Consider the following 22,597-nt stretch of genomic DNA (forward strand, 5'->3'; position numbering starts at 1 on the left):
ATGCTTCCATCATGTAGCTTAAGGAAGGCAGCCCAGAAGCCAGTTTGTATTGCCTACACTGTAGTGGTGTTGTAGTGTGTCGGGTGTCACATGAGGGACACATAACATATCATGAGAAAAGCACCTTTGTAAACAGTGAGTCACCAAAAACATGAAATATTTTTATTTGCGGAGGCCTGCATAATACTGCTATATGGGTTGATCACTTAACAGTTCCAGGTGACTTAATTCAGAGCCACCAGTGTCTAGAAAACTCCAGAGTGAAGATACAAACAATTTCTAACTCTGGGCCAAGTGCTGACCACTCTAGGGCTTCCTTTTCCTCTCTGCCATCCCCCCCCCCCCATTAGAATGGGAGCTTCTTGAGGGCAGGCCTGTGGCTTTGCTTTTCTTTGTATCCCCAGCCAATAAGAGCTTAACAAGTGTTGATTGAGTAGATGACCTCCCAGGTCTGGTTTGACTCAGAGGTTGGCTCACACTATGACTTCCAGTCCCATATGTTCCAGATTCACAGCTGGGAAAAGTCACTAAGTCCATGAGGTTGCTCTATAAAGGACAGATCTGCCATTCCGAGAGCCGGGGGGAAGCCACCAACATCAAATTCACATGTGTTTACAGAAGATTATTCCACACACAATTAATGAAGGTTTTCTTCCCCCAGTTTTCTTGAAAGCATTAAACAAATAGCAGGAATCTGGTAATCTGGTTAAAGCTTTGTGATGAGTCCATTAGGCCATTCCTGGGCTTGGGAACAAAACTAACAAAACACCAATGTTTGAAGGCTGGCATTTGGTTAACAAATTAGGATCTTTCCTCCCCCCTTTTTTTTATCCTTGATCCAGCAATCTGAAAACAACGATTCTTTTCCCACTGACTAGTCCTCAACCAACTGGTGCTAAGGGAAAAAGGGGATTGCAGTGGGATAATGGAATGAGCTCCAGGTCATGGTAAGAGGTCGGGCCCATAGCCAAGGACCCATGGGTATAGGAGAACTTTCTGGCTGCTGCAGAGGTCCTCTGGCAGGCAAAGCCTCCTTCTCAGCGCCCTGGGAGAATAAGGAATGTGAAATAATCATGTAAAGCAGAAATCTATGCAGTCATTTCATTAATTGCCTGGAAAAACTAATGGGTTTCATATTCATGCTAGCAGAGGGCTGGGACAAAGGCCAGGCTCAGCCCAGGTTTGATGTGCAGGGCCAGCCAGGTGTGGAAGCCACTGAGGACCCTCCGGGGACCCTTGGCACCATGACTTTGGGGGCCTTTCCTAGAGCCTGTAATGTTGAAAATAAAACAAAGCAATAGCTCCAGGGAGAAGATTCCCAAATGAAAACGGGCTCCTTGTTTTATTATTTCATAGGCACGTATATTATTTCATAGGCAGTGAGGTATCATGGAGATTGCTAGAGAGTTGGGCTTGAGTCCGCCCTCCTTGGCACTGAGAGCTTAACTTCTCTGGGTCTCCTGTTTTCCCTCCTCTTCTCTTCTGTACATTTTTTCTTTTTTTGGTCAGTCCTCTTCCCCTGCCCAAGTCTTCCTCTTCTACCACTGGAAAAAGTCAACGAAAAACAAGCCACATCAAACGTTCAAGGTTTGTTGGGAAGGAAGCTTGTGAACTACTAAGTTTCATTATCAAGCACTACAGAAATGTGGTGTCATTCTTATTTTCACTTCACATATGACTCAAGATTAAGAAATATGAGTCCAAGGGCTTGTGGGGAAAACTGACGCCTCAATGTTTTATACCATGAACAAATTCTTTAGGAAGAAAACCCAGGGGCGTTAGATGTGGAGAATCCCCAAATAACATTGCAAAAAATGACACTGTATCTTAACAAAAAGGAAAGTAGTTACCAATATGAGAACATTCCAAATCAGCTATCTGTGTGCAATCAGACTAGCCACTTGTCAGAGCCAAGATCAGAATTAACACCAACCTAGAAGAATAAAAATAAGAAGATAAAATGTGCTCCAGAATAACTCCAACCTGGGTAACTAGGTGGTGCAGTGGATAGAGGAGCCTTGGAGTCAGAAAGACCTGAGTTCAAGTCTGGCCTCAGACACTTGACACTTAATAGCTGTGTGACCCTGAGCAAGTCACTAAATCCCGATTGCCTCACCAAAAAAAAAAAAAACAACAAAAAACTCCAAACCTATTTGAATAAGCATATTGACACTGAAAAATGAGAAGGGAATAGAGGAACCGAAATTGGCATAGATTATCAATGTTTCCTATGGAAGTTTAATTGATTTATGTAAATCAATCACCACTATGAAGAGGCTCAGTGATTTGAGAAACTGCCACAGGAAGTAAACATTTGATCTTACCATCGAGAGGGGGCAGATCGGTGGCACAGTAGATAGGACATTAGCCCTGGAGTCAAGAAGACCTGAGTTCAAATTTGGCCTAAGACACTTACTAGCTGTGTGACCCTGGGCAAGTCACTTAACCCTGTTTGCCTCAGTTTCCTTATCTACAAAATAAGTTGGAGAAGAAAATGGCAAACCACTCCAGTATCTTTGCCAAGAAGGCCCCAAATGGGGTCAGGAAAAGTCAGACACAACTGAAAAAAATGACTGAACAACAACACACCCATTAGGAAAATCCAGGATAAGATAGGATATAAACTCATTTGGAAAATCTTATGGAGGGAGACAGAAGAAGATTATGAATCGTATCACCTAACAAAATAGTGAGAAGAGGTGGAGGGAAAATGAATTTCTAGAAAGCTTAGGAGTGACCCAGTTCAGCTGGACTTCTTTAAGAACACTTGAAAACTAGAAAAGATCTGTCTGTATTACTATAACAGACTGTTCTCTTCATCAGGGATTTGTGGAGTCACCATTTGGACTCTAATGTAGGCCTTGGTGTGCTACATACATAAAGAAGTAGAAAGACCACCACCAGACCTATTCTATACAGAAAACAGAGAAAGAAGAAAATGACCGATAGGTACAAAGATGGTGGGTTTATATTGGCTCTTTTTGTGGTGGTAAAGAAATGGAAACTAAAAAAAAAAATAAATAAAAAATTTTTAAAAATTAAAAAAAAGAAATGGAAACGGAGGGGATGCCCATCAAATAGGGAATAGATGAAAAAGCTATGGCATATGAATGTGATAAAATACTATTTTGCCATGAGAAATAGTGAAAGGGATGGTTTCAGAGAAACCTGGAAGGACTTGTGTAAATGGAGCCAGAGGGAAATAAGCAAAACCAAAAGTGATACAAATAACAACATGGTAAAGAAAGAGAACTTTGAGAGACTTCAGAACGCTGACCAATTCCAGAAGACTGATGGGAAAGTCTGCATCTCCCCAACATAGTCTTGGCAGAGAGGTGATGGATTGGGGGATAGAACGAGGCACACATCTCTAGACACGACCACTCTGCTGACTTAGCCCAATGTGGGAGCGGCAAAGGCAGAATTCGGACAGATCCTGGAGAGCTTTGCACAGGCAGAGTGGACGAGATGAGACCAAGGCTCTGCACTGGCCAGATAGAACAGAGGCAGGGATGGAGAGGGCTGACTTCCAGCTGCTAGGAAACCTCAGCCTGGTGAGACGCAGACAGGCATTTAGGGAGCCCTCTGGTGGGCAGTAGGAGTACTGTAGCACGTGGGGAGACCCAGGCCAGGGTGCTGGACACACCCAAGGGCCCACTTGGCTGGTGGGCCGAATGTGTTGCTGGCTGGTGGGCCGAATGTGTTGCTACCTGGTGGACAAATTGGTCAATTATTGGTAAAGTGGTGTCGGCAGTTCTGTAGCCTTGCGGGCAGTGCCCTGTCACCTGGGACAGCCACCCAGCGCTCACTCACCCAGTGTGTCACACTTACTAACAAACAGCTTATGCTTGCTGCGGTGCTTTCATGGACCGATGGGCTGGGCAAAGGGGGATTCTGGCTGCTCTGGAAGCCCGGGGTGCGAGATGGAGAGAGGGGAGAGGATCCTTTTCAGTGCCTGGTACACAGTGGGTGCGCACCGAAGGCTGGCGGAAACAAGGAAGGACCTGGGGTGGGGCAAAATCCTCCTCCACTACGTCCTCCCCCTCCTTCCTCTTCCTCCTCCTCCTTCCTCTTCCTGCCACTTCCTTCCTCTACATCCTTCCATCCTCTCCTCCTCGCCTGCTACTTCCACCTCCCCTTCCTTCCAAGGGGTTTCCTTTGGACCATCAGTAGGTTGGCTAGCAGGCTATCATGCTTAGAGATGCTGCGGTGACTGGCCTCCTTGGAATATAGTGAGCTCCCCATAGCTGCAAATCTATATGGGCGGGTGACTGAGCGGCTGCTCCTGAAAGTAGCGAGCTTCCGTTACTGCAGTTTGGGATGGGAAGGAGGGCAGGCAGGAGGATGGGGCAGCTGACCCCCTGCCTGGGAAGTTGTGAGCTCCCTGACCCTGCAGCTGCTTCCCCCGGTGAGAGCAAGCAGCGGAGGACGGGCCTGGACGGCTACTCGAAAGGTAGTGAGCTCCCTGTCTCTGCAGCAACCTAGCATGGGAGTCTGGGAAGCTGCTCCAGAAGTAGTGAGTTCGCTGTCGCTGCGGGCTGCGCCTCCGCCTGGGGCTGCAAGGATCCTCTCAACCTGCGCTCTCCAGCCATCTCCTTCTCTTGCTTCGGGGCTAGAGGATCCTCTGCTCGGCGCTCGCTTAGTTAGGGCTGGTCCTCTCTCCTGGCCCCGCCTCCAGCTGATCGATGTGGGCGGATCCGGGCTCTCTGCGCAAGCGCAGTAGCCGCGTGGTCGCCATTGGGCTGTCAGTCTGGCGTGCGACTGGAGGCAGAGGCGGAGGTGAGGATGGGGGCGGCGCGGGGGGGAGGGGAGGCCGGTCTGTGTGTGAGGATCCAGGGTCTCTGAGAGCCGGAGGGGGAATGTCGGGGGGCGGGGGAGCCCAGGGTCTCTGAGAGAGAATGTGTGGGGAGCTCAGGGTTTCTAAGAGAGGGCAGTGTCTATATGTAGCCAGGGTCTCTGGCCTTGGGGGGAGGGTCTGTATGTGGGGGACCCAGGGTCTCTGGCCTGGGGGGAGGATCTGTATGTAGAGGACCCAGGGTCTCTGGCCTGGGGGAGGGTCTGTATGTGGAGGACCCAGGGTCTCTGGCCTGGGGGGAGGGTCTGTATGTAGGGGACCCTGGGGGGAGGGTCTGTATGTAGGGAACCTAGGATCTCTGGCCTGGGGGGAGGTTCTTTATGTAGGGGACCCTGGGGGGAGGGTCTGTATGTAGAAGACCCAGGGTCTCTGGCCTGGGGGAGGCTCAGTGTGGCAGCCCCAGGGTCTCTGGGGGAGGGCAGGGTCTGTGTGAAAGCCCCTGGGTCCCTGTCTGGGGTCCATGGGGATATAACATTTGCAAAAAAGAGTAGGTATGATTGTCCCAGCATAGTTCGCTGTCTGTCAGCTTGTTTCAGGGCTGGCTGGGATCTGTCTGTCTGCCCCAGCCTTCCAGTGATGGTCTAGATGAGTCCATGTGACCTCTGTAGCCCCTGGCCAGTGTTGATGGAGCTCCACTTAGCTCAGAGGGTGGTGGCACCAAATCTTGCAGCGAGGCAGTGACTGAGAGAGTTGGACAGCTCTGGGACGGGCACAACACTCTGCCAGCCTCCCAAGAAAACCTCCCCTTTGGGCAGGCTTGTGTGTATGGAGGAGTCATTGTCTGCTTAAGACTCCAGCTGGCATGGTGGGACTCTTATCTTCGTGGGGCTTCTGCTGGGTAAACTGGAGATAATCACGGGGGCAAGACCCAAAATTAAGGGGGATCAGGAAAAGTGGTATTTTAGCTGAGATTTGAAGGAAGCCAGGAAGCAGAGATGAGAAGGGAGAGCATTCCAGGCATGGGGGATCCCAGAGGAAATGCAGAGGTTTCGGAGATGGAGCATCTTGTGAGAGAAACAGCCAGGAGGCCCATATTGCTGTATGGGAGGGGAGGGGGCAGTGTAAGGTGTAAGAAGACTGGGAAGGATGGGGCAGGTTAGGAAGGGCTTTAAAAGCCAAACAGGGTTTTTTTTATTGACCTCGGAGGTGACAGGGAACCACTGTAGTTTATTGAAGGGGTGTGTATTTGTGTGACATGGTCAGAATTGTGCTTTTAGGAAGATCACTTTGGTACTTGAGTAGAGGATGTACTGGAATGGAGAATATGGCAGGCTATCGCTGCAGTAGTCCAGGTATAAGGCGATGAGGGCCTGTATGGGATGGAGGTGGATGAGGTCAAGTGGAGTGTGGTAGCCTCAGAGGGGAGGAAGGAGTGTATGTTGTTAAGAGACCTTAAAAAGGGAGAATCAGGCCTTGGCAACTGATTGGATATGGGGGGTGAGTGTGGGGAATCTAGGGTGGCTCCTCAGTTGAGAACCTGGGTATCTGGGAAGATGGTGATGCCCTCAACAGTAAAGAAAAGTTAGAAAGAAAGAGGGATTTGGGAGAAAATATGATGAGTTCAGTTTTGGTCATGTTGTGTTTTAAGATGTTTATGGGACCTTTGCAGTTCCAGATATCCAATAGGCAGTCTGGGATGTGTGTCTGTAGTTCAGCCTGGAGGTTAGGTCTGATTAAGTAGATCTGAGAATCATTTGCATAGAGATAATACTTGAATTCTTGGGAACTGATGAGATCACCAAGTAAAATAGTATAGAAGGAGAAGGGAAAAGGGCCCAGGACAAAGCTCTGGGGGATACACCCTGTTAGAAGCTGAATGAAGATCCAGCAAAGGAGACTGAGGACTGGTCAGATAGGTAGGAGGAGAACCTGCAGAGTGGTGCCCTGAAAACCTAGCGAGAAGAGAGTATTAAGGAGAAGAGGGTGATGGACAGTGTCAAATGCTGAAGAGAGGTAAAGAAGGATGAAGACTGAGAATAGGCCATGGGGGGAGGGGCAGAACCACAAGGACATTAGGGGATCAGACAGCTGGAGAATTTGCCGGCACTGGATGCAACTGGCAATGATTGGCAACTCTGTTGCCTATAAGCAGTTCTGGGTTGTAATTCCAGGATGATGAGGAGCCCTTGTGATTGGTGGTCACAAGGTAGCAGGAGCCCTGGTCACAGTTCCAGGGCTAAGAGGAACACTAGTACTTGTGTCTACAGGGGAGCAGGGGCTCTTCCTGGGTAAAGATCAGAGTGCAGACCCAGAGAGCAATGACCATACTTCTCCTTGGATCATACCATTGTGGAAGCACCAAAAACTTGCAGACCTCCCCAGAACTAGCTCTGAAAATAGTAGCACAAAAAAAAACCTAAAGCTTGGCACAGTGCCTTCTCACCCCAAGGTGAGCAGAGCCCATTTTTAATATGAAGTTCAAAGTGAAGAAATAGACTTGGAAAATGAGCAAACAACAAGAAAAGAACTTGACCATAAAAAGCTGCTATGGTGGCAGGGAAGACCAATATAAACCAAGATAAACTCTGAAGAAGACACTGTGAAAACAGTTACAAGCAAAGCTTCAAAGAAAAATGCTAATTGGACTTAAATAAGAATTACTGGAAGAGTTAAAGAGATAAGAGTGGTAGAGGAAAAATTGGGAAAAGAAAAGTATGAAGAGAATCAACAGCTTGGTTAAAGAGGCACAAAAGCTACTGAAGAGAACAACACCTTAAACAAAACTGGTCTAATAGTAAACACAAAATTCACTAAAGAAAAGAACTCCTTTAAAAGCAGAATTGACTAAATGGAAAAAGAGGTACAAAAGCTCATAGAAGGAAATAACTCCTGAAAAATTAGAATTGGTCAAGTGGAAGCTAATGGCTCCATGAAACTTCAAGAAACAGTAAAACAAAATCAAAAGAATGGAAAAAAATAGAAGAAAATGTGAAATGCCTCATTGGAAAACTGATCTGAAAAATAGATCAAAGAGAAAGATAATTTAAGAATTATTGAACTATTTGAAAGTCATGATAAAAAAAAGAGACATAATATTTCAAGAAATTGTCAAAGAAAACTACTCTGATTTCTTAGATCCAGAGGGTAAAATAGAAATTGAAAGAATCCAACGATCACCTCCTGAAAGAGATCCCAAAACAAAAACACCCTGGAATATTATAGCCAAATCCCAGAGCTCTCAGGTCAAGGAGAAAATGTTGCAAGCAGTCAGAAAGAAACAGTTCAAATGTGGAGCCACAGTCAGGTTTAGACAAAATTTAACAGTTTCCACATTAAAGAGCAGAGGGCTTAGAATATGATATTCTGGAAGGCAAAGGACCTAGGATTACAAGCAAGAATAACCCAGCCAGCAAAATGGAGTATAATCCTTAGGGGGGAAATGGATATTTTATGAAATAGAGGACTTCCAAGGATTCCTGCTGAAAATACCAGAGCTGAAAAGAAAATGTGACATTCAAACAGACGATTCAAGAGAAGCGTAAAAAGAAAAATGAAAGAGTAATCGTAAACTGTTTACATTCCTATATGGGAAGATGATACATGGAACTCTTAAGAACCTTATTGTTAGGGCAGTTAGAAGGAGTCTACATAGACTGAGGACATGGTTATTAGTCCATTGTGCTGGGATGATCTCCAAAAAAAAAAAAATGTAGGGGTGAGAAAAAGGGTTACCCTGGGAGAAGGGGGAAGGAAAAAGTAGAATGGGGAAAATTTTCTCTCATAAAAGAGACTTGCAAGGGAGAGCTTTTATAGTGGAGGGAAAATGGGGGGTGGCAAGTAGTGCTTGAACCCCACCCTCATCAGAATTATTTCAAAGAGGGAAGAATATGTATACACACTCAGTTGGGTATAGAAATTTATCTTACCCAATAGGGAAATAAGAGGAGAAGGGGATAAGATGTGGGGGAGGGGGAGAATGGCAAAAGGGAGAGTGGATTAAGGGAGGCAGTCAGAAGCAAAAGAGACTTGAGGAGGGACAGGATAAAAAGATAGAGAAAGATAAACCTAAGAAGATAGGATGAAGAGAAATTGTAACTATGAATGTGAATGAGATGAGCTAATCCACAAAAATGGAAACAGATGACAGAATGGATTAGAAACCAGAATCCTAGGATGTGTTGTATACAGGAGACACACTTGAAACAGAAAGACACCAAAAGAGTTAAAGGGCTGGAGCAGAATCTAATATGCTTCAGCTGAAATAAAAAAAGGCAGGGGTAGCCATCATCTCAGACAAAGCAAAGCAAAAATAGATCTAATTAAATGAGATGATCAGAGAAACTACAGTTTTATGGAAGGTACCATAGACAATGTAGTAATATAAAAAATATTTACAGCAAGTTTCTCTGATAAAGGTCTCATTTTTCAAATATTTAAGGAACTGAGTAAAATTTATAAAAATAAGAGCCATCCCTCAGTTGATAAATTGTCAAAGGATATGAACAGGCGGTTTTCAGAAGAAGAAATCAAAGCTGTCTATAATTTGAAAAAAATGCTCTAAATCACTATTAATTAGAGAAAGGCAAACTAAAACAACTCTGAGGTAGTATCTCACACCTATCAGAAATGATAAATGCATACCCTTTGATTCAGCAATACCACTGCTAAGTTTGTGTCCCAAAGAGATCAAAGAAAGAGGAAGAGGACCTATATGTACAAAAATATTTATAGCAGCTCTTTTATGTGGTGGCAAAGGATTAAATATCAAGGATTGGTCCTCCAATTGGGGAATGGCTGAACATGTGGTATGATTGTGATGGAGAAATGACAAGGCGGGGGATGATTTCAGAAAAACATGGCAAAACCAATATAAACTAGTGCAAAGTGAAGTGAGCAGAACCAGGAGAAATGGTGCACACTAACAGCAGTGTTGTAAGGATGACCAGCTGTGAAAGACTTGATTCTTCTGATTAGTACAGTGATCCAAGACAATTCCAGAGGGTTTGCGATGAAAAAAAGTGTTGTCTGCCTCTGGAGGGAGAATGGTGAACTCTGCAAATTGAAGTATGACTTCCTTTTTTTCCTTCTTTCGCTTTGTTTTGCGATGTGGCTAATATGGGAGTGTGTTTTCCATGATTTTACATGTGTAATTGATGTGGTGTTTGCCTTCTCAGTGGCTGGGGGACACGTAGGAAGGAGGGAGAGAATCTGCAACTCAAAATTCGAAAAGAAAATGCTAAAAACAAGTTATATATATGTATAGATGTACATAAATATACATCTATACATACACATGTGTGTGTATATACATATATACATATATATGAATGAAAAGGTCATTAAACGTCTTTGATAACTTTAGAGAGAGCAGTTTCTGTTGAATGATGAGGCTGAAAAACAGACTACAGAGGTAAGAGAGTGAAAGAAAAGGAAGTGGAGGCACCTGTTGTAGACAGCCTTCTCAAGGAGTGTAGCCACAAAGCAGAGGAAAGATATGGGACAATAGCTAACCGGGATGGCCAGATCCAGTGTGGCTTTTTTTGAGAATGGGGAGAGACATGGGTGTGTTTGTAGGCAACAAGGGAGCATCTGTCAGACTGGGAGAGATCGATGATCAGTGAGAGAATGGGGATGATAGGGCAGGCAGTCTACTGGAGAAGAAGGAGTGGGATGGAATGGATCACTTGTACATGTATAACTTGTTCAGGAGCAAGGCCACTTTTTCATGTGAGACCGGGGTGAAGGAGGAGAGAGTAAAGAAGGAATCTGAGTGATAGGAGATGAAGAAGAGGGGAGCAGAGGGAGCTCATAGCCAATGGTTTCAATTTTTCCTGTAAAATATGAGGCAGTTTTCCCAGCTGAGAGGGTTAGGGGAAGTGGGAGCCATGGGAAGTTTGAGAAGGGATGAGAAGGTTTGGAAGAGCTGCTGTGGAGAGTGAGTTGCTTAGAGAGGTCAGGTAGGATTGGCGAGCAGCAGAGAGGGCCCAGTGAACAGTTTTGTGATTTTTTCTCCAGCTTTGTTCGGTAGCACAAGTATAGGATTAAAAGCAAAAGAAGGTGAGAGTGATCCAGGGCTGGGGTTTGGCAAGGCAAGATCTTTGGTAGGATAAGGGGGCAGAGGATTAGAGATAAAGGTCCAGTGTAGTGTTAAACTAGTTTGACAGAGGGTCAAGATGGGGAAGGGAGGAGAGGTAGCCATGCAGAGGAAGTGACCTGGGAAAGAACTGTGAAGTCAAAGGGTTTGGAGATGCAAGGCATAGGGAGAGGTGGAAAGACAACAGATTGTGATCAGATAGAGGATTTCAGAATTCATGAACCTGGACGTGGTACAATTGTGGATGATGGCAAGATCGAGCATATGACCATCTTTGCACGTGGTGAGAGGGTCATTTGACACAAATACATTGAGAAACTGGAAGGTTAGGATTTTTGAGGGAGTATTGCTATATATGAAGCCGTCTAGAATGAAGGCAGGAGTCAGGGAGGGAAGATTGTGCCTGAGCCAGGATTCATTAAGGAAAGAAGGGGAGTATCCTGGGGATCTGGAGACAACAGACTCTGGGATTTTGATTGGCTGATTGACATGGGTTGGCCAAATCTCAGTGATGGTGGTAGAGTGGAAGTGGCAGTGGAGACCATGGGGACTCGTGAGTGGAGTTGGGGTTCAGGATGAGAGAGTATAACAAGTGCAGGAAATGCCGGGGATAAAGTGTCGTGAATGGAGTGAATGGAGCCTGGTCTTAGTGAGGGCCAGAATTCAGAGAAGTGAAAGGGTCTAGGATGAAAGCCTTGTTAGCCATGGATCCAGTGGTCCAAAGAGGGCCATGCAAGGTGTGCCCACTATAGTCACAGTGAGGACAGCTGTGGGCAGAGATACAGAATCATGGCCTGGCTACAGCATTTGGGAGGCAACCCGACTCAGTGGGCCTGGCCGGATCGCTAGGGATCCTTCTTCCAGCTCTTAGGACATCCTTTTACAATGGAAAGGGCAAGTTCTTATATCCACCTGAGGTAGGGAGCAGCATTCCCCTTTTGGAGCAGAGGAAGTTGAGCCTCAGAGAGGTTAAGGGACTGGCCCAGGGTCACACAGCAAGTCACACTCCTCTTCAGAGACAGAATTCTAGCGTAGATCTTCAGTGACTCCTGGATGGAACTTGAGAGCCCAGTGAATTCTATGCAAAGTTTTAGCTCTTATTTCCCATATTGGGAGTTTCTGGTGGCACCCACTGATTTAAGAGATTACAAGTGGCCAAAAGGAAAATTGGGTGAGTGCGTTGTGGTGTGCTTCAGATTTCATTACAAACTGGCCCTGCTGATTGACTCCCTCTTTGTGTTTTCAGGTTGGAAACATGGAGTTCCAAGCGGTGGTGATGGCTGTGGGAGGAGGGTCCCGGATGACAGACTTGACTTCCAGTGTTCCCAAGCCCCTGCTTCCTGTCGGCAATAAACCTTTGATCTGGTACCCGCTGAACCTGCTGGAGAGCGTCGGATTTGAAGGTAGGCGCACTGCCTACCACGAAATGCTGTCATCTGGCTCTGTGGGCTTTGGGCCCTGTAATTTGTCAGATTTATGAAGGGCTGGTGAGCAGGAAATGAAGGGGAAGAGTGGAGCTTCACCGGCAGCTGAGTCACAGATAGGGAGGCCAGCCCAGGAGGGGAGGCTCGGGGGCAGAGCTCCCCGAAGATGCCATGGTGGCACCTGGTAAAGGACTTTCAGGAGGGGGCTGTTGGAGGCCTTTGATGGAGGGCTGAAAATGTACTGTTTTCTTCTTTTCTGAGACCAGCCTTAAACTTCTCTTGGCAAAAGTGACTCACCTCTCCGCACCCCCATGGGAGAAGTGTGGAAGGCTTGGACAGCAAATGACAGTGGCCCAAGAAGCTTAGAAGTTAGAAGCAAAGGCAAAGTTTGAGGAGTGAAGTTTCCAACTTTTTGGTGAGGGGGATGAGGGGCACCTAAAAGTGAGGCTTGTCCTGAGGAGCAGAATTTCTCAGGTCACAGAACAAGTGTGCAGAGGCAGCTGGGTAGTGCAGTGGATAGAGCACTGGGCCTGGAGTCAGGACAGGCAAACCTGAGTTCATATCTGGCCTCAGCTAACATCTGTTAGCTCTAAGACCCTGGGCAAGTCACTTCACCTCTCTGCCTTGGTTTCCTCATCTGTAAAATGGGGATAATAACAGCCTCTACTCCGCAGGGTTGTCATGAGGATCAGATGAGATAATTGTAAAGCACTTAGCACACAGTAAGCATTTCCTAAGTATTAGCTGCTATTATTATCATTATGATTACTAGCTGTGTGTGACCCTAGACAAGTCACTTCTGCCTACCTTAGTTTATTCAGCTGTAACAATGGTGATAATAATAGCACCTACCTTGAAGGGTTGTTGTGAAGATGAAATGATAAAAATATTTGTATAGCTCCCTGGTACAGTGGGCTCCTGGTGAGGATCTTGCTCTACGCATAGAGGTGGGCACCTTCTGTGCAATCTAGAATCTTAGAGAGCAGCTCAGGGCACTGAGTGATGTCACTGGCTCAGGGTCACACTGCCAGAAGGTGTCAGAGGCAGAATTTGAACCCAGGGCTTCCTGGCTCTGAGGCCTGCTCTACATCCACAACTGCATGCTGGCATTCCCACTCCTTATAGTAGTGATAGGGAATGGTAGTCCCTTTGTGCTCTGCCCTGGTCAGACTGAGCTCTCATGGATTGGCTGGAGAGTGTCCAGGGTTGATTGACCATCGTGGTAACTGGCTTTGGGATCGTGCCATATGAGGATGGGAGTTGTGTGGGAAAGAAGAGACTCAGGAAAGATATAGTAGTCGTTTTCAGGGATTTGAAGAGTTGTCATGTACAGAGGGATGTGACCTGTGGCCCCCAGAACTCAGGGGCGCTGTGTAGGGTCAGAGAAACTTCAGAGAAGGCCAGCTTCCCAATGCTCTGAGCTGTCCCAAAGTGGAATGGCTGGGTCAGACCGGGAGAGTGTGAGATGGAAATGTAAGTGAAGCACTTGTCAATCCTGTCATTAAGAGAGGGCCCTGCTGGAGGCTGGAGGGAGGGAGTGGGGTCAAGCTTCAAAGGAAAGAGGAGGGAAGAGTGAGCAGAGGCAAGGAGGAGAGAGTGGGTGATGATTCGGAGGCTGAACAAGGCAGGGAGGGTGGGGGCTGCTGTGGCTGGCTCCTCAGGGAAGCAGGCAGCTGGGAGGTCAGTGGCCAGGGCAGTTACCAAGGGGCGTGGAAGGAGGAGGCGAGAGGAGCCAAGCAGAATCTGCCCAAATAGCTGTGCTTTCTTCATGTAGGTTGAACCTCGAAGCTGTCATTTGTAGCTTCTCATTGAAGAGAACTGTGACTCAGCTGGCAATACACCCTTTTAAAATACATTAACTTTATTAACAAAAATTGATTTTTCTCTTCCTCCCATCCCACCCTTCAATACTCGGCGCGGGGGGAGGAATCCCAATAAATAAGCATAAGCAAGCAAAATAGATCCTCACATTGACCATGTGCAAACATGTATGTTGCATGCTGTCCTGAGTTCATCCCCTCTCTGTCAGGAGGTGAGAAGCATGGCAGTGGCCGCTATGATTGTCATCTCTGGGGGAGGATGAGAAAATGGCCTTTTGGAGGTGCAGATGAGCAGGCCCAACCACTCTGCACCTGTGAATAGAGTTCTGACAGATGCCCCCTGTGTCTAATGGAAATGTGGAAATGCTCATGTTTATCGATGTTTGAATTGAGAATTCGTAAAATATCCTGCTTGTTTTATAGGCTGAGAAGTTGGGGTGTCTGTCAAAGTGAGATCCTCACCCTCTACTCGCTGATGCTTGCAGCACGGCTAAAATCTGGGAGAAGTAGCTGATCTGTTGTATAAGAAAGTGGCTGCAGTTTTCTTTTTCCTTTTTTGCGACAGAAGTAATCGTGGTGACGTCCAAAGACGTGCAGAAGTGTTTGCCCTACACGGATTTCAAGATGAAGCTCGATGTGGTGTGTATCACGGATGAGACCGACATGGGGACAGCTGACTCCCTACGACACATTTCTCAGAAAATTAAGGTAGGCCTTTTTTCTTTGACATTCGTTCTCACTCTGCCTGATGAGTCTGGAGTCCTGCTGCTGCTGCTGCTCACAGTGTGAGTGAGAACGGCCTTTTTTTTTTTTTTTTTTTTTTTTGGTGGTGGCTAAAATTCTCGTGGACAAGAAAGCCGAGAAGGCCGCTGAGTAGATCTTAGCTTGCTCAGGAAGTGACTCTGTTAGAGAGTAATTTGTCAGTGTTTTATGTGGAGGGGAAGAAGGGGCCAGTGGGAAAGCTGACTGGTTTTGGTTATTTCGTAAGTTCATCATTGGATTTAGGTCAGCCAGTAGAGTAGAATTCTGAAAAAACTGTGAGCAGTACCTAGTATATTTGTGGCTTCCCATCAGTCCTCTTTTTCTGTTCCCTCTTGCTGAGTCTTCTCCTTCTCAGGTAACCATTCCTATCTTTTGTTTCAAGTTCAGTCTCAGACACAGGTGCTGGGACTTCCTGTTTGCCAAATTAGCTGGAGGGATGAGTCTGTGTTGTAAAGGAATGTCCTCCCTTATCTTTCTGGTGTGTTTCCATGACTTCTGACTGAAAATCAGGGGTGGCCATGGACGTTATTTGCTTGAAGACGATGGTGGATACAGCTTGCTCAGTCTAGCCCATGTAAATGCTGATGGTCCTTAGACCATCTCCCAGACAAACCTCAAGTCTAGGGGCACTGCCCAGGAACCGAGAGGGACTCTGATGGGGTTGTCTGGAATCCCCACCAGTGTGCTTCCCTTCAAGACGATCAGTTGAAAATCAGTTAAGTCAGCCAGCCTTAAGTAGCTTTTAGAAAAGGTATTTGCTAAGGTGGTACGGTACAAAGTTGGTATGAAACATCCCCCTAGAAGGCTGTGCTCCACTCGTCTACAAGCACATGCTTAGTCCAGGGGAAAGTGGGCTTAAGCTTAGAGACCGCGTATGGCAAAGAGGCAACACACAGTTCATGGCTGCTGGAAGTTCTTTTCTCCCATTTGTGGGTACTCTTTTAAGCATTGGGAGTCAAGACCCAGTGTATTGGCTCCTGATGCAGAATCTAATCAGCTGCTGCTGCCACTCAGGAGAGGTGATGCTGGGATGCTAAGGAGAGAATGGGCATTCCAACATCCTTGGGACCTTTTGAAGTTTGCAGGGTCCTCTTAGTCTAGCCTGTGTGTGTGTGTGTGTGTGTGTGTGTGTGTGTGTGTATTAGAATTCACATTCTCTCTCTCTTTTCCTCTCTGCACCCCGCTTGCTCCCTCTCTCTCTCTCTCTCTTTTATTGGCTAGGTAATGGGGTTTAAATGACTTGCTCGGGGTTACACAGCTAGTGAGTATTATGTGTCTGAGGCCAGATGTGAACTCGGGTGTTCCTGAATCCAGGGCCGGTGCTCTATCCACTGCGCTACCTAGCCCCCTCCCTTGCTCCCTCTCTTCCTCTCTCCATTCCCCCTTCCCATTGTCTCTGTTTCTGTGTCTCTCTTTCTCTCCTTCCCTCTCTATCCTTCCCTATCTTTTCCTCCCTCTTTTTCTCTCCTCTATCCCAATCTCTTTCTCTCTCCCTCCTTCTCTTTCCTTCCCATTCTCCTCTCTCTCCCTCCCTCTGATTAGAACTCAACAATTCTATCTCTTTTGATAAAATCTATTTTTGCTTTTGCTTTGTTTGAGATCAGGATTGCTGCCCCTGCTTTTTTTACTTCAGCTGAAGCATAATATATTCTGCTCCAGCCTTTTACCTTTACCATGTGTGTGTCCCTCTGTTTCAAATGTGTTTCCTGTAAACAACGTATTGTAGGATTATGGTTTTTAATCCATTCTGCTATCCTCTTCCGTTTTATGGGAGAGTTCATCCCATTCATATTCACAGTTCTGATTACTGGCTGTCTTTCTCTCCATCCTTTTCCCCCCTGTTTATGCTTTTCCTTCTCCTTTCTCCTTTTCCCTCCTTACTAGTGTTTTGCTTTTGACCATCACCTCCCTCAGTCCTGCCTCCCTTCTATTAGCCCCCTCCCTTTCCTTCCTCTTTACCCTTATTAATTCTTTCCTCCCTTCTACCCCCTTCCCTTTTCTTTCCCCTTTTCCCTCCTACTGCCTATAGGGCATGTTAGATTTCTATACCTAACTGATTATGTTATTGCCTTCTTGAGCCAAATCTGATGAGAGTAAGGTTCAAACAATGCTTGTCTTCCTCCCTTCTTTCCCTCTGCTGTAATAGGTTTTTGTGCCTTTTCCTGTAATGTAATTTACCCTTGTCTGCCTCCTCCTTTCCTTTTCTCTCAGTACATTTTCTTAGATCAGATTAATCCACTTACTTGGATGCATTTAACCCACTTGATTAGATTTTTTTTTTTATCATTACATCAAAGTCAACTTATACCCATCCCTTTATGTATACCCCTTTAACATGGTGTAATAACAATACAGTTCTCAAGTGTCATCTTCCCTTGTAGGGATGTAAACAGTTTGCCCTTATTAATAACATGTTGGTTCTTTCTGTCCCTTTTACTGTTTTATGTCTCTCTTGAGTCTTGTATTTGAAGATCAAATTTTCTGTTGAGCTCTGGTCTTTTTATTAGGAAGGTTTGGAAGTCCCCTATTTCGTTGAATATCCATCTCCTCCCCTGAAAGATCATGCTGATTTTCGATGGGTAGTTGATCCTTGGTTGTAATCCAAGCTCCTTTGCCTTATGGAATATCATATTCCACGCCCTGTGGTCTTTCAACATAGAAGCTGCAAGGTCTTGTGTAATCCTGACTGTGGTTCCATGATATCTCGATTGTTTCTTTCTGGCTGCTTGCGGTATTTTCTCTTTGACCTGGTAATTTTGGAATTTGGCTACTATATTCCTTGGCGTTTTCAATTGGGGATCTCTCTCAGGAGGTGATCAGTGGATTCTTTCTGTGGCTATTTTACCCTCTGGTTCTAGGATCTCAGGGTAGTTTTCCTTTATGATTTCCTGAAAGATACTGTCTAGGTTCTTTTTTTCATCATGATTTTCAGGTAGACCAATAATTTTTAAATTGTCTCTCCTGGATCAATTTTCCAGGTCAGTTGTTTTACCAATGAGGTATTTTACGTTTTCATCTATTTTTTTCATTCTTTTGTTTCTGTTTGACTGATTCTTGCTCTCTTATAGAGTCATTAGCTTCCATTTGCCCAATTCTAATTTTTAACAGATTGTTTTCTTCTATTAGATTTTGTACCTCCTTCCCCATTTGACCAATTGTATTTTTTAGGGACTTGTTTTCTTCAGTGTACTTTTTTCCAGTTGACCAATTGTATTTTTTAAGGACTTGTTTTCTACAGTTAATTTTTGTCCTTCCTTTTCCAAGCTATTGACTCTCACTTGTGTACCTCTCATTTCTTTTCCCATTTTTTCTTTTACCTGTCTCATTTGACTTTTAAAATCCTTCTTGAGCTCTTCTAAGAAGGCTTTTTGGGCTTTAGACCTGTTCATATTCCCTTTTGAGGTTCCAGATGTGGGTTTGTTGACAATGTTGTCCTCTTCAGAATTTCTGCCTTGATCTTCTCCGTTCCCATAGTAAGAATCTGTTGTACGTTTCTTTTTGCTCATGGTGTTTGCTTATTTCCTGGCCTTTAAAGGGATTGAGCTCTCCTGCTGGGGAGCAGAGGGCACTGACCCAAGCTTCTTGTGTTGGGAGCCTAGGTCTTGGTCACTGGCTTTGTGTGCTGGGGTCTCTGATGTTGGCAGTTGTAGGCTGTGGGGTTCTGGCAGCTTACCTGGTGTTGGGCTGGAAATCAGCAACACTGGAACTCTTGGGGTAGGATTGGGTAGTGTGGCCCCTGGAGATTTCCTGCTCACCCGGGCCTTTCCTTCTTTTCGCTTTCTTCACCTTCTTTCAGATGGATGTTGCAGGATGTTTATTTGCCTGGAGCTCCTTGGAGAGTTGCTTCCCTTAGTTTTGCTGAGGCACTGGGAGATTCAGTTGCTGTAGAATGCTGAGGCACCTGGTGGTTTTCCAAGCTGGTTTCCATCAGTTCCCCCACCCTCACGGAGGCACTCAGGGGTCCTGGCATTGGTGTTTGCCTGCTCCACCACCTGGGTTTCAGGATCTCCTCCTGGTATGCTGAGGTGGGGCTTTCCGCTAGCTTACTGCTCCCCTTCCCCCAGGGCAAGAGGGGGCTTTCCCATTAATTCCTCAAGATACCTGGGCTACTGGACTGCTGTACCCCATCTTTCTTCTGGTTCAGCTGTTCCAAGGCTTTTCCTGGGGTGATATTTTCTGGGCTTTCAGAGGTTAATAAGGGAGGGTTAGAGCGACTTACTTCTTACTCTACCATCTGGGCTCCTGGAAGCCTAGAACTCAACAATTCTAGCTAGCTTGAAACTATTCTCTCCAAAGTGATCTCTTAATTGCCAAATGGAATGGCTTCAGTTCTCATCCTTGACCACTCTGAAGCCTTTGATGATTTTGACCACCCTTTTTTTGTAGATACTCTCTCCTCTCTTGGTTTTTGTGACACTTTGTGACCCTGCTCTCTCCTGGTTCTCCTGCTGTTAGAATTATTCTTTCTCAGTCTGCTTTGCCAGCTCTTCATCCAGGCCATGCCCACTAACCATGGGTGTCCCCAGGGCTTTGTGCTGGGCCCTGTTCCCTTCTCCCTCTCTACCAGGTATTCTTAACCTTTGTGTCCTGGACCCCTTTTCCAGACTTGTCGACCTATGGACCCCCTTCTCTGAGTAATGTTTTTGGTCATATTTTTTTTCTTTTTCTTTTTTTTCTTTATATGAAGCAATTGGGGTTAAATAACTTGGCCAGGGTCACACAGCTAGTAAGTGTCAAGTGTTTGGTCTGAGGCTGGATTTGAACTCGGGTCCTCCTGACTCCAGGCCTGGTGCTCTATCCACTGTGCCACCTAGCTGCCCCTGCTGAGTAATGTTTTTAAATGCACAAAATAAAATATATAGGATTGCAAAGGAATCCAATTATATGGAAATATAATTATCAAAATATTTTTAAAAACAAGCTTAGGGACCCCAAACTGAAAATGCTTGCTCTATAGAAGAGGTGTCAAATTCATACCTGTGAGTGAATCAAATTAAAATGTAATTGGGAAATGTTTAATAAAGTAAAAATACAGTACAACACAGATAATGTTAATTTGTGGTTTTCTCAGTATGCTCCCTGGGGTCAGTTTCTATTTGAGTTTGACTCTGCTGCTTTATATTGCCTTCCTTGGTGAGCTCATCAGCTCATTTATCTCTATGCAGATGATTCAGATAGATGATAGCTAGAACTTCTGATCCCAAACATGAGAGATTGCTTCTTGGAGATCTTGAACTGCACGTCCCTTAGGCATCTCAAACTCAACATTATTATTTCACCCCTCCCCACCCAAACCTTCCTGTCTTCCAGCTTCCCAGTTACATGTCAGCCAACAACCATAATGTCATCCTTGACTCTTCTGTCAAACTCACTCCAAAAATCCCATCTGTTATCTTGTTATTTCTGCCTTCACAACGTCTCATATGCTTCCCTTTCTCTCCGTTCACGTGGCCTGGACTACCCTGCTGAAGCCAGCTCTTCCCTTCTTACCTGGAGAGAGCTTTCTGCTTGGTCTCCCTGCCTGCAGACTCTCCTCCAGTCCATTCTTCTCTTTGCTGCCAAGAGAATCTTTTTTTTTTTTTTAATTTTAGTATTTTATTTTTCCCCAGTTACATGTAAAAGCAATTTTTAACATTTGTTTTAGAAACTTTGAATTCCAAACTCTCTCCTTTCCTCCCTCCCCACTCCCCCTCATTGAGAAGGCAAGAGATTCAATATAGGTTATACAGGTGTAGTCATGTAAAACATATCCCTAATAGTCATGTTGTGAAAGAAAACATAGACCAAAAAAAAAAAAAAAAAAGGAAAAAAAACCTCAAGAAAAATAAAAGTAAAAAAAGTATGCTTCAATATGTATTCAGACATCATCAGTTCTTTCTCTGGGAGTGTATAGCATTTTTCATCTTAAGTCCTTCAGAGTTGTCTTGGATCATTGTATTGCTGAGAATAGCGAAGTCATTCACAGCTGATCATCTTACAATGTTGCCATTACTTTGTACACAGTTAATGTTACTTTGCATCAGCTCATGTAAGTTGTTCTAGGTTTTTTCGAGAGCATCCTGCTCATCATTTCTTATAATACAATGATATTCCATCATGATCACATACCACAGCTTATTCAGCCATTCCCCAGTTGATGAGCTTTCTCTCAGCTTCTAATTCTTTACCCCCAGAAAAGAGCTTCTATAAATATTTTTGTACATATAGGCCCTTTTCCTTTTTGTTTTTTATCTCTTTTGGGATACAGACCTAGTAGTGGTATTGCTAGGTCAAAGGCTATGTCTGATTTTATAACCCTTTGGGCGTAGCCCCAAATTGCTCTACAGAATGGTTGAATCAGTTCACAACTCCACCAAGAATGCATTAAAGTCTCATTTTTCCCACGTCCCCTCCAACATTTGTCATTTACCTTTTCTGTCCTGTTAGCCAATCTAATAGGTAGTACCTCAGAATTGTTTTAATTTGCATTTCTCCCATCAATAGTGAGTTAGAATGTTTTTCCATATGGCTATAGATGGCTTTGATTACTTCATCTGAAAAGTGATCATATCTTTTGATCATTTATCAATTGGGGAATGGCTCTTATTTTTATAAATTTGACTCAGTTCTCTGTATGTTTGAGAAATGAGGCCTTTATCAGAGAAACTTGCTTCAAAAATTTTTTCACAGTTACTATTGCTAACTGTATTATCCTCTATCCTATCGACCCCTCCCCCGTTTATTCTGTCCTCTTTCTTCTTTCACCCTGTCTCTCCTCAAAAGTGTTTTGCCTCTGACTCCCCGCCCCAATCTGCCCTCCCTTATATCATACCCCCCCTTCTCTTATCCCTTTCCCCTCCTACTTTTCTGTAGGGTAAGGTAGATTTCTATACCCAATTGAATGTGTATATTATTCCTTCTTTGAGCCAGTTCTGATGAGAGTAAGGTTCACTCACTCCCCCTTACCTCCCTTCTCTTCCCCTCCACTATAAAAGCTTTTTCTTGCCTCTTTTATGTGAGATACTTTACCCCACTCTAACTCTCCTTTTCTCTTTCTCCCAGTACATTCCTCTCTTACCCCTTAATTTTATTTTTTAGATATCATCCCTTTATATTCAACTCACACCTGTGTCTTCTGTCTATATATATTCCTTCTAACTACCCTAATAATGAGAAAGGTCTTATGAGTTACAAATATTATCTTCCCATATAGGAATGTAAACAGTTTAAAACTATTAAGTCCCTTATGATTTTACACAGTTATGATTTCCCTTTTCTGTTTACCTTTTTATGCTTTTCTCTGAGAGGATCTTTTTGAAACACAGTTCTGATCACCTCTCCCCCTGCTTAGTACACTCTGGTGGCTTCCTGTCTCCTTTGGAATCAGCTATAAAGTCCTCTGTTTGGCATTCAAAGCCCTTCACAACCTGGCCTCTCCTACTTTTCCAGGTTTCTGGAAAGACCATAAGTCCCTCTATGTACCATGTACTCGATGATCCAGTGATGCAGCCTCTTGGCTGTTCCTCACACATCTCCTGATTCTGGGCATGTTACCACTTAATTAAATGGGTGAAAGGCAGGGGAAGGGGGCGTGTGACTTGCTTGAGTAACTTCTAGCCAGCTGCATCCTTCCGTTTGCCTGCCAGTTGGAGGCTGCTCCTCGGCCTCTGCTGGCTCAGAGACGGGTCCAGGGCTGGTCAGACAGACACCCAAGCCCCTTGTT

The 22,597-nt window shown here is 45.1% G+C and overlaps 1 protein-coding gene and 1 long non-coding RNA gene across 4 annotated transcripts in view; one reads left to right on the top strand and one right to left on the bottom strand.

Annotated features, from left to right (window-relative positions):
- The window catches only part of EIF2B3 (eukaryotic translation initiation factor 2B subunit gamma), a 105,590-nt gene that overhangs the window by 4,265 nt on the left and 78,728 nt on the right, over positions 1 to 22,597 (top strand). For 2 of the 3 annotated variants that reach the window (XM_027837927.1, XM_027837925.1), the window contains 2 exons: positions 12,136 to 12,292; positions 14,699 to 14,841. In XM_027837927.1, coding sequence (XP_027693728.1) covers positions 12,136 to 12,292; positions 14,699 to 14,841 — 300 coding nt within the window. Of the gene's footprint in view, positions 1 to 4,094; positions 4,780 to 12,135; positions 12,293 to 14,698; positions 14,842 to 22,597 lie in introns of those variants that run through there. The other variant, XM_027837928.1, reaches the window with a different exon arrangement.
- On the bottom strand, positions 1,335 to 4,077 carry LOC114024782. Its single transcript, XR_003566954.1, has 3 exons — positions 3,832 to 4,077; positions 1,851 to 1,933; positions 1,335 to 1,544 (listed from the first exon to the last, which is right to left on the bottom strand). It is a non-coding gene; the product is annotated as an uncharacterized LOC114024782 (long non-coding RNA).

This window comes from Vombatus ursinus, unplaced genomic scaffold (genome assembly GCF_900497805.2).
Source record: "Vombatus ursinus unplaced genomic scaffold, bare-nosed wombat genome assembly UNPS02014825.1, whole genome shotgun sequence".
Classification (NCBI taxonomy): Eukaryota; Metazoa; Chordata; class Mammalia; order Diprotodontia; family Vombatidae; genus Vombatus; species Vombatus ursinus.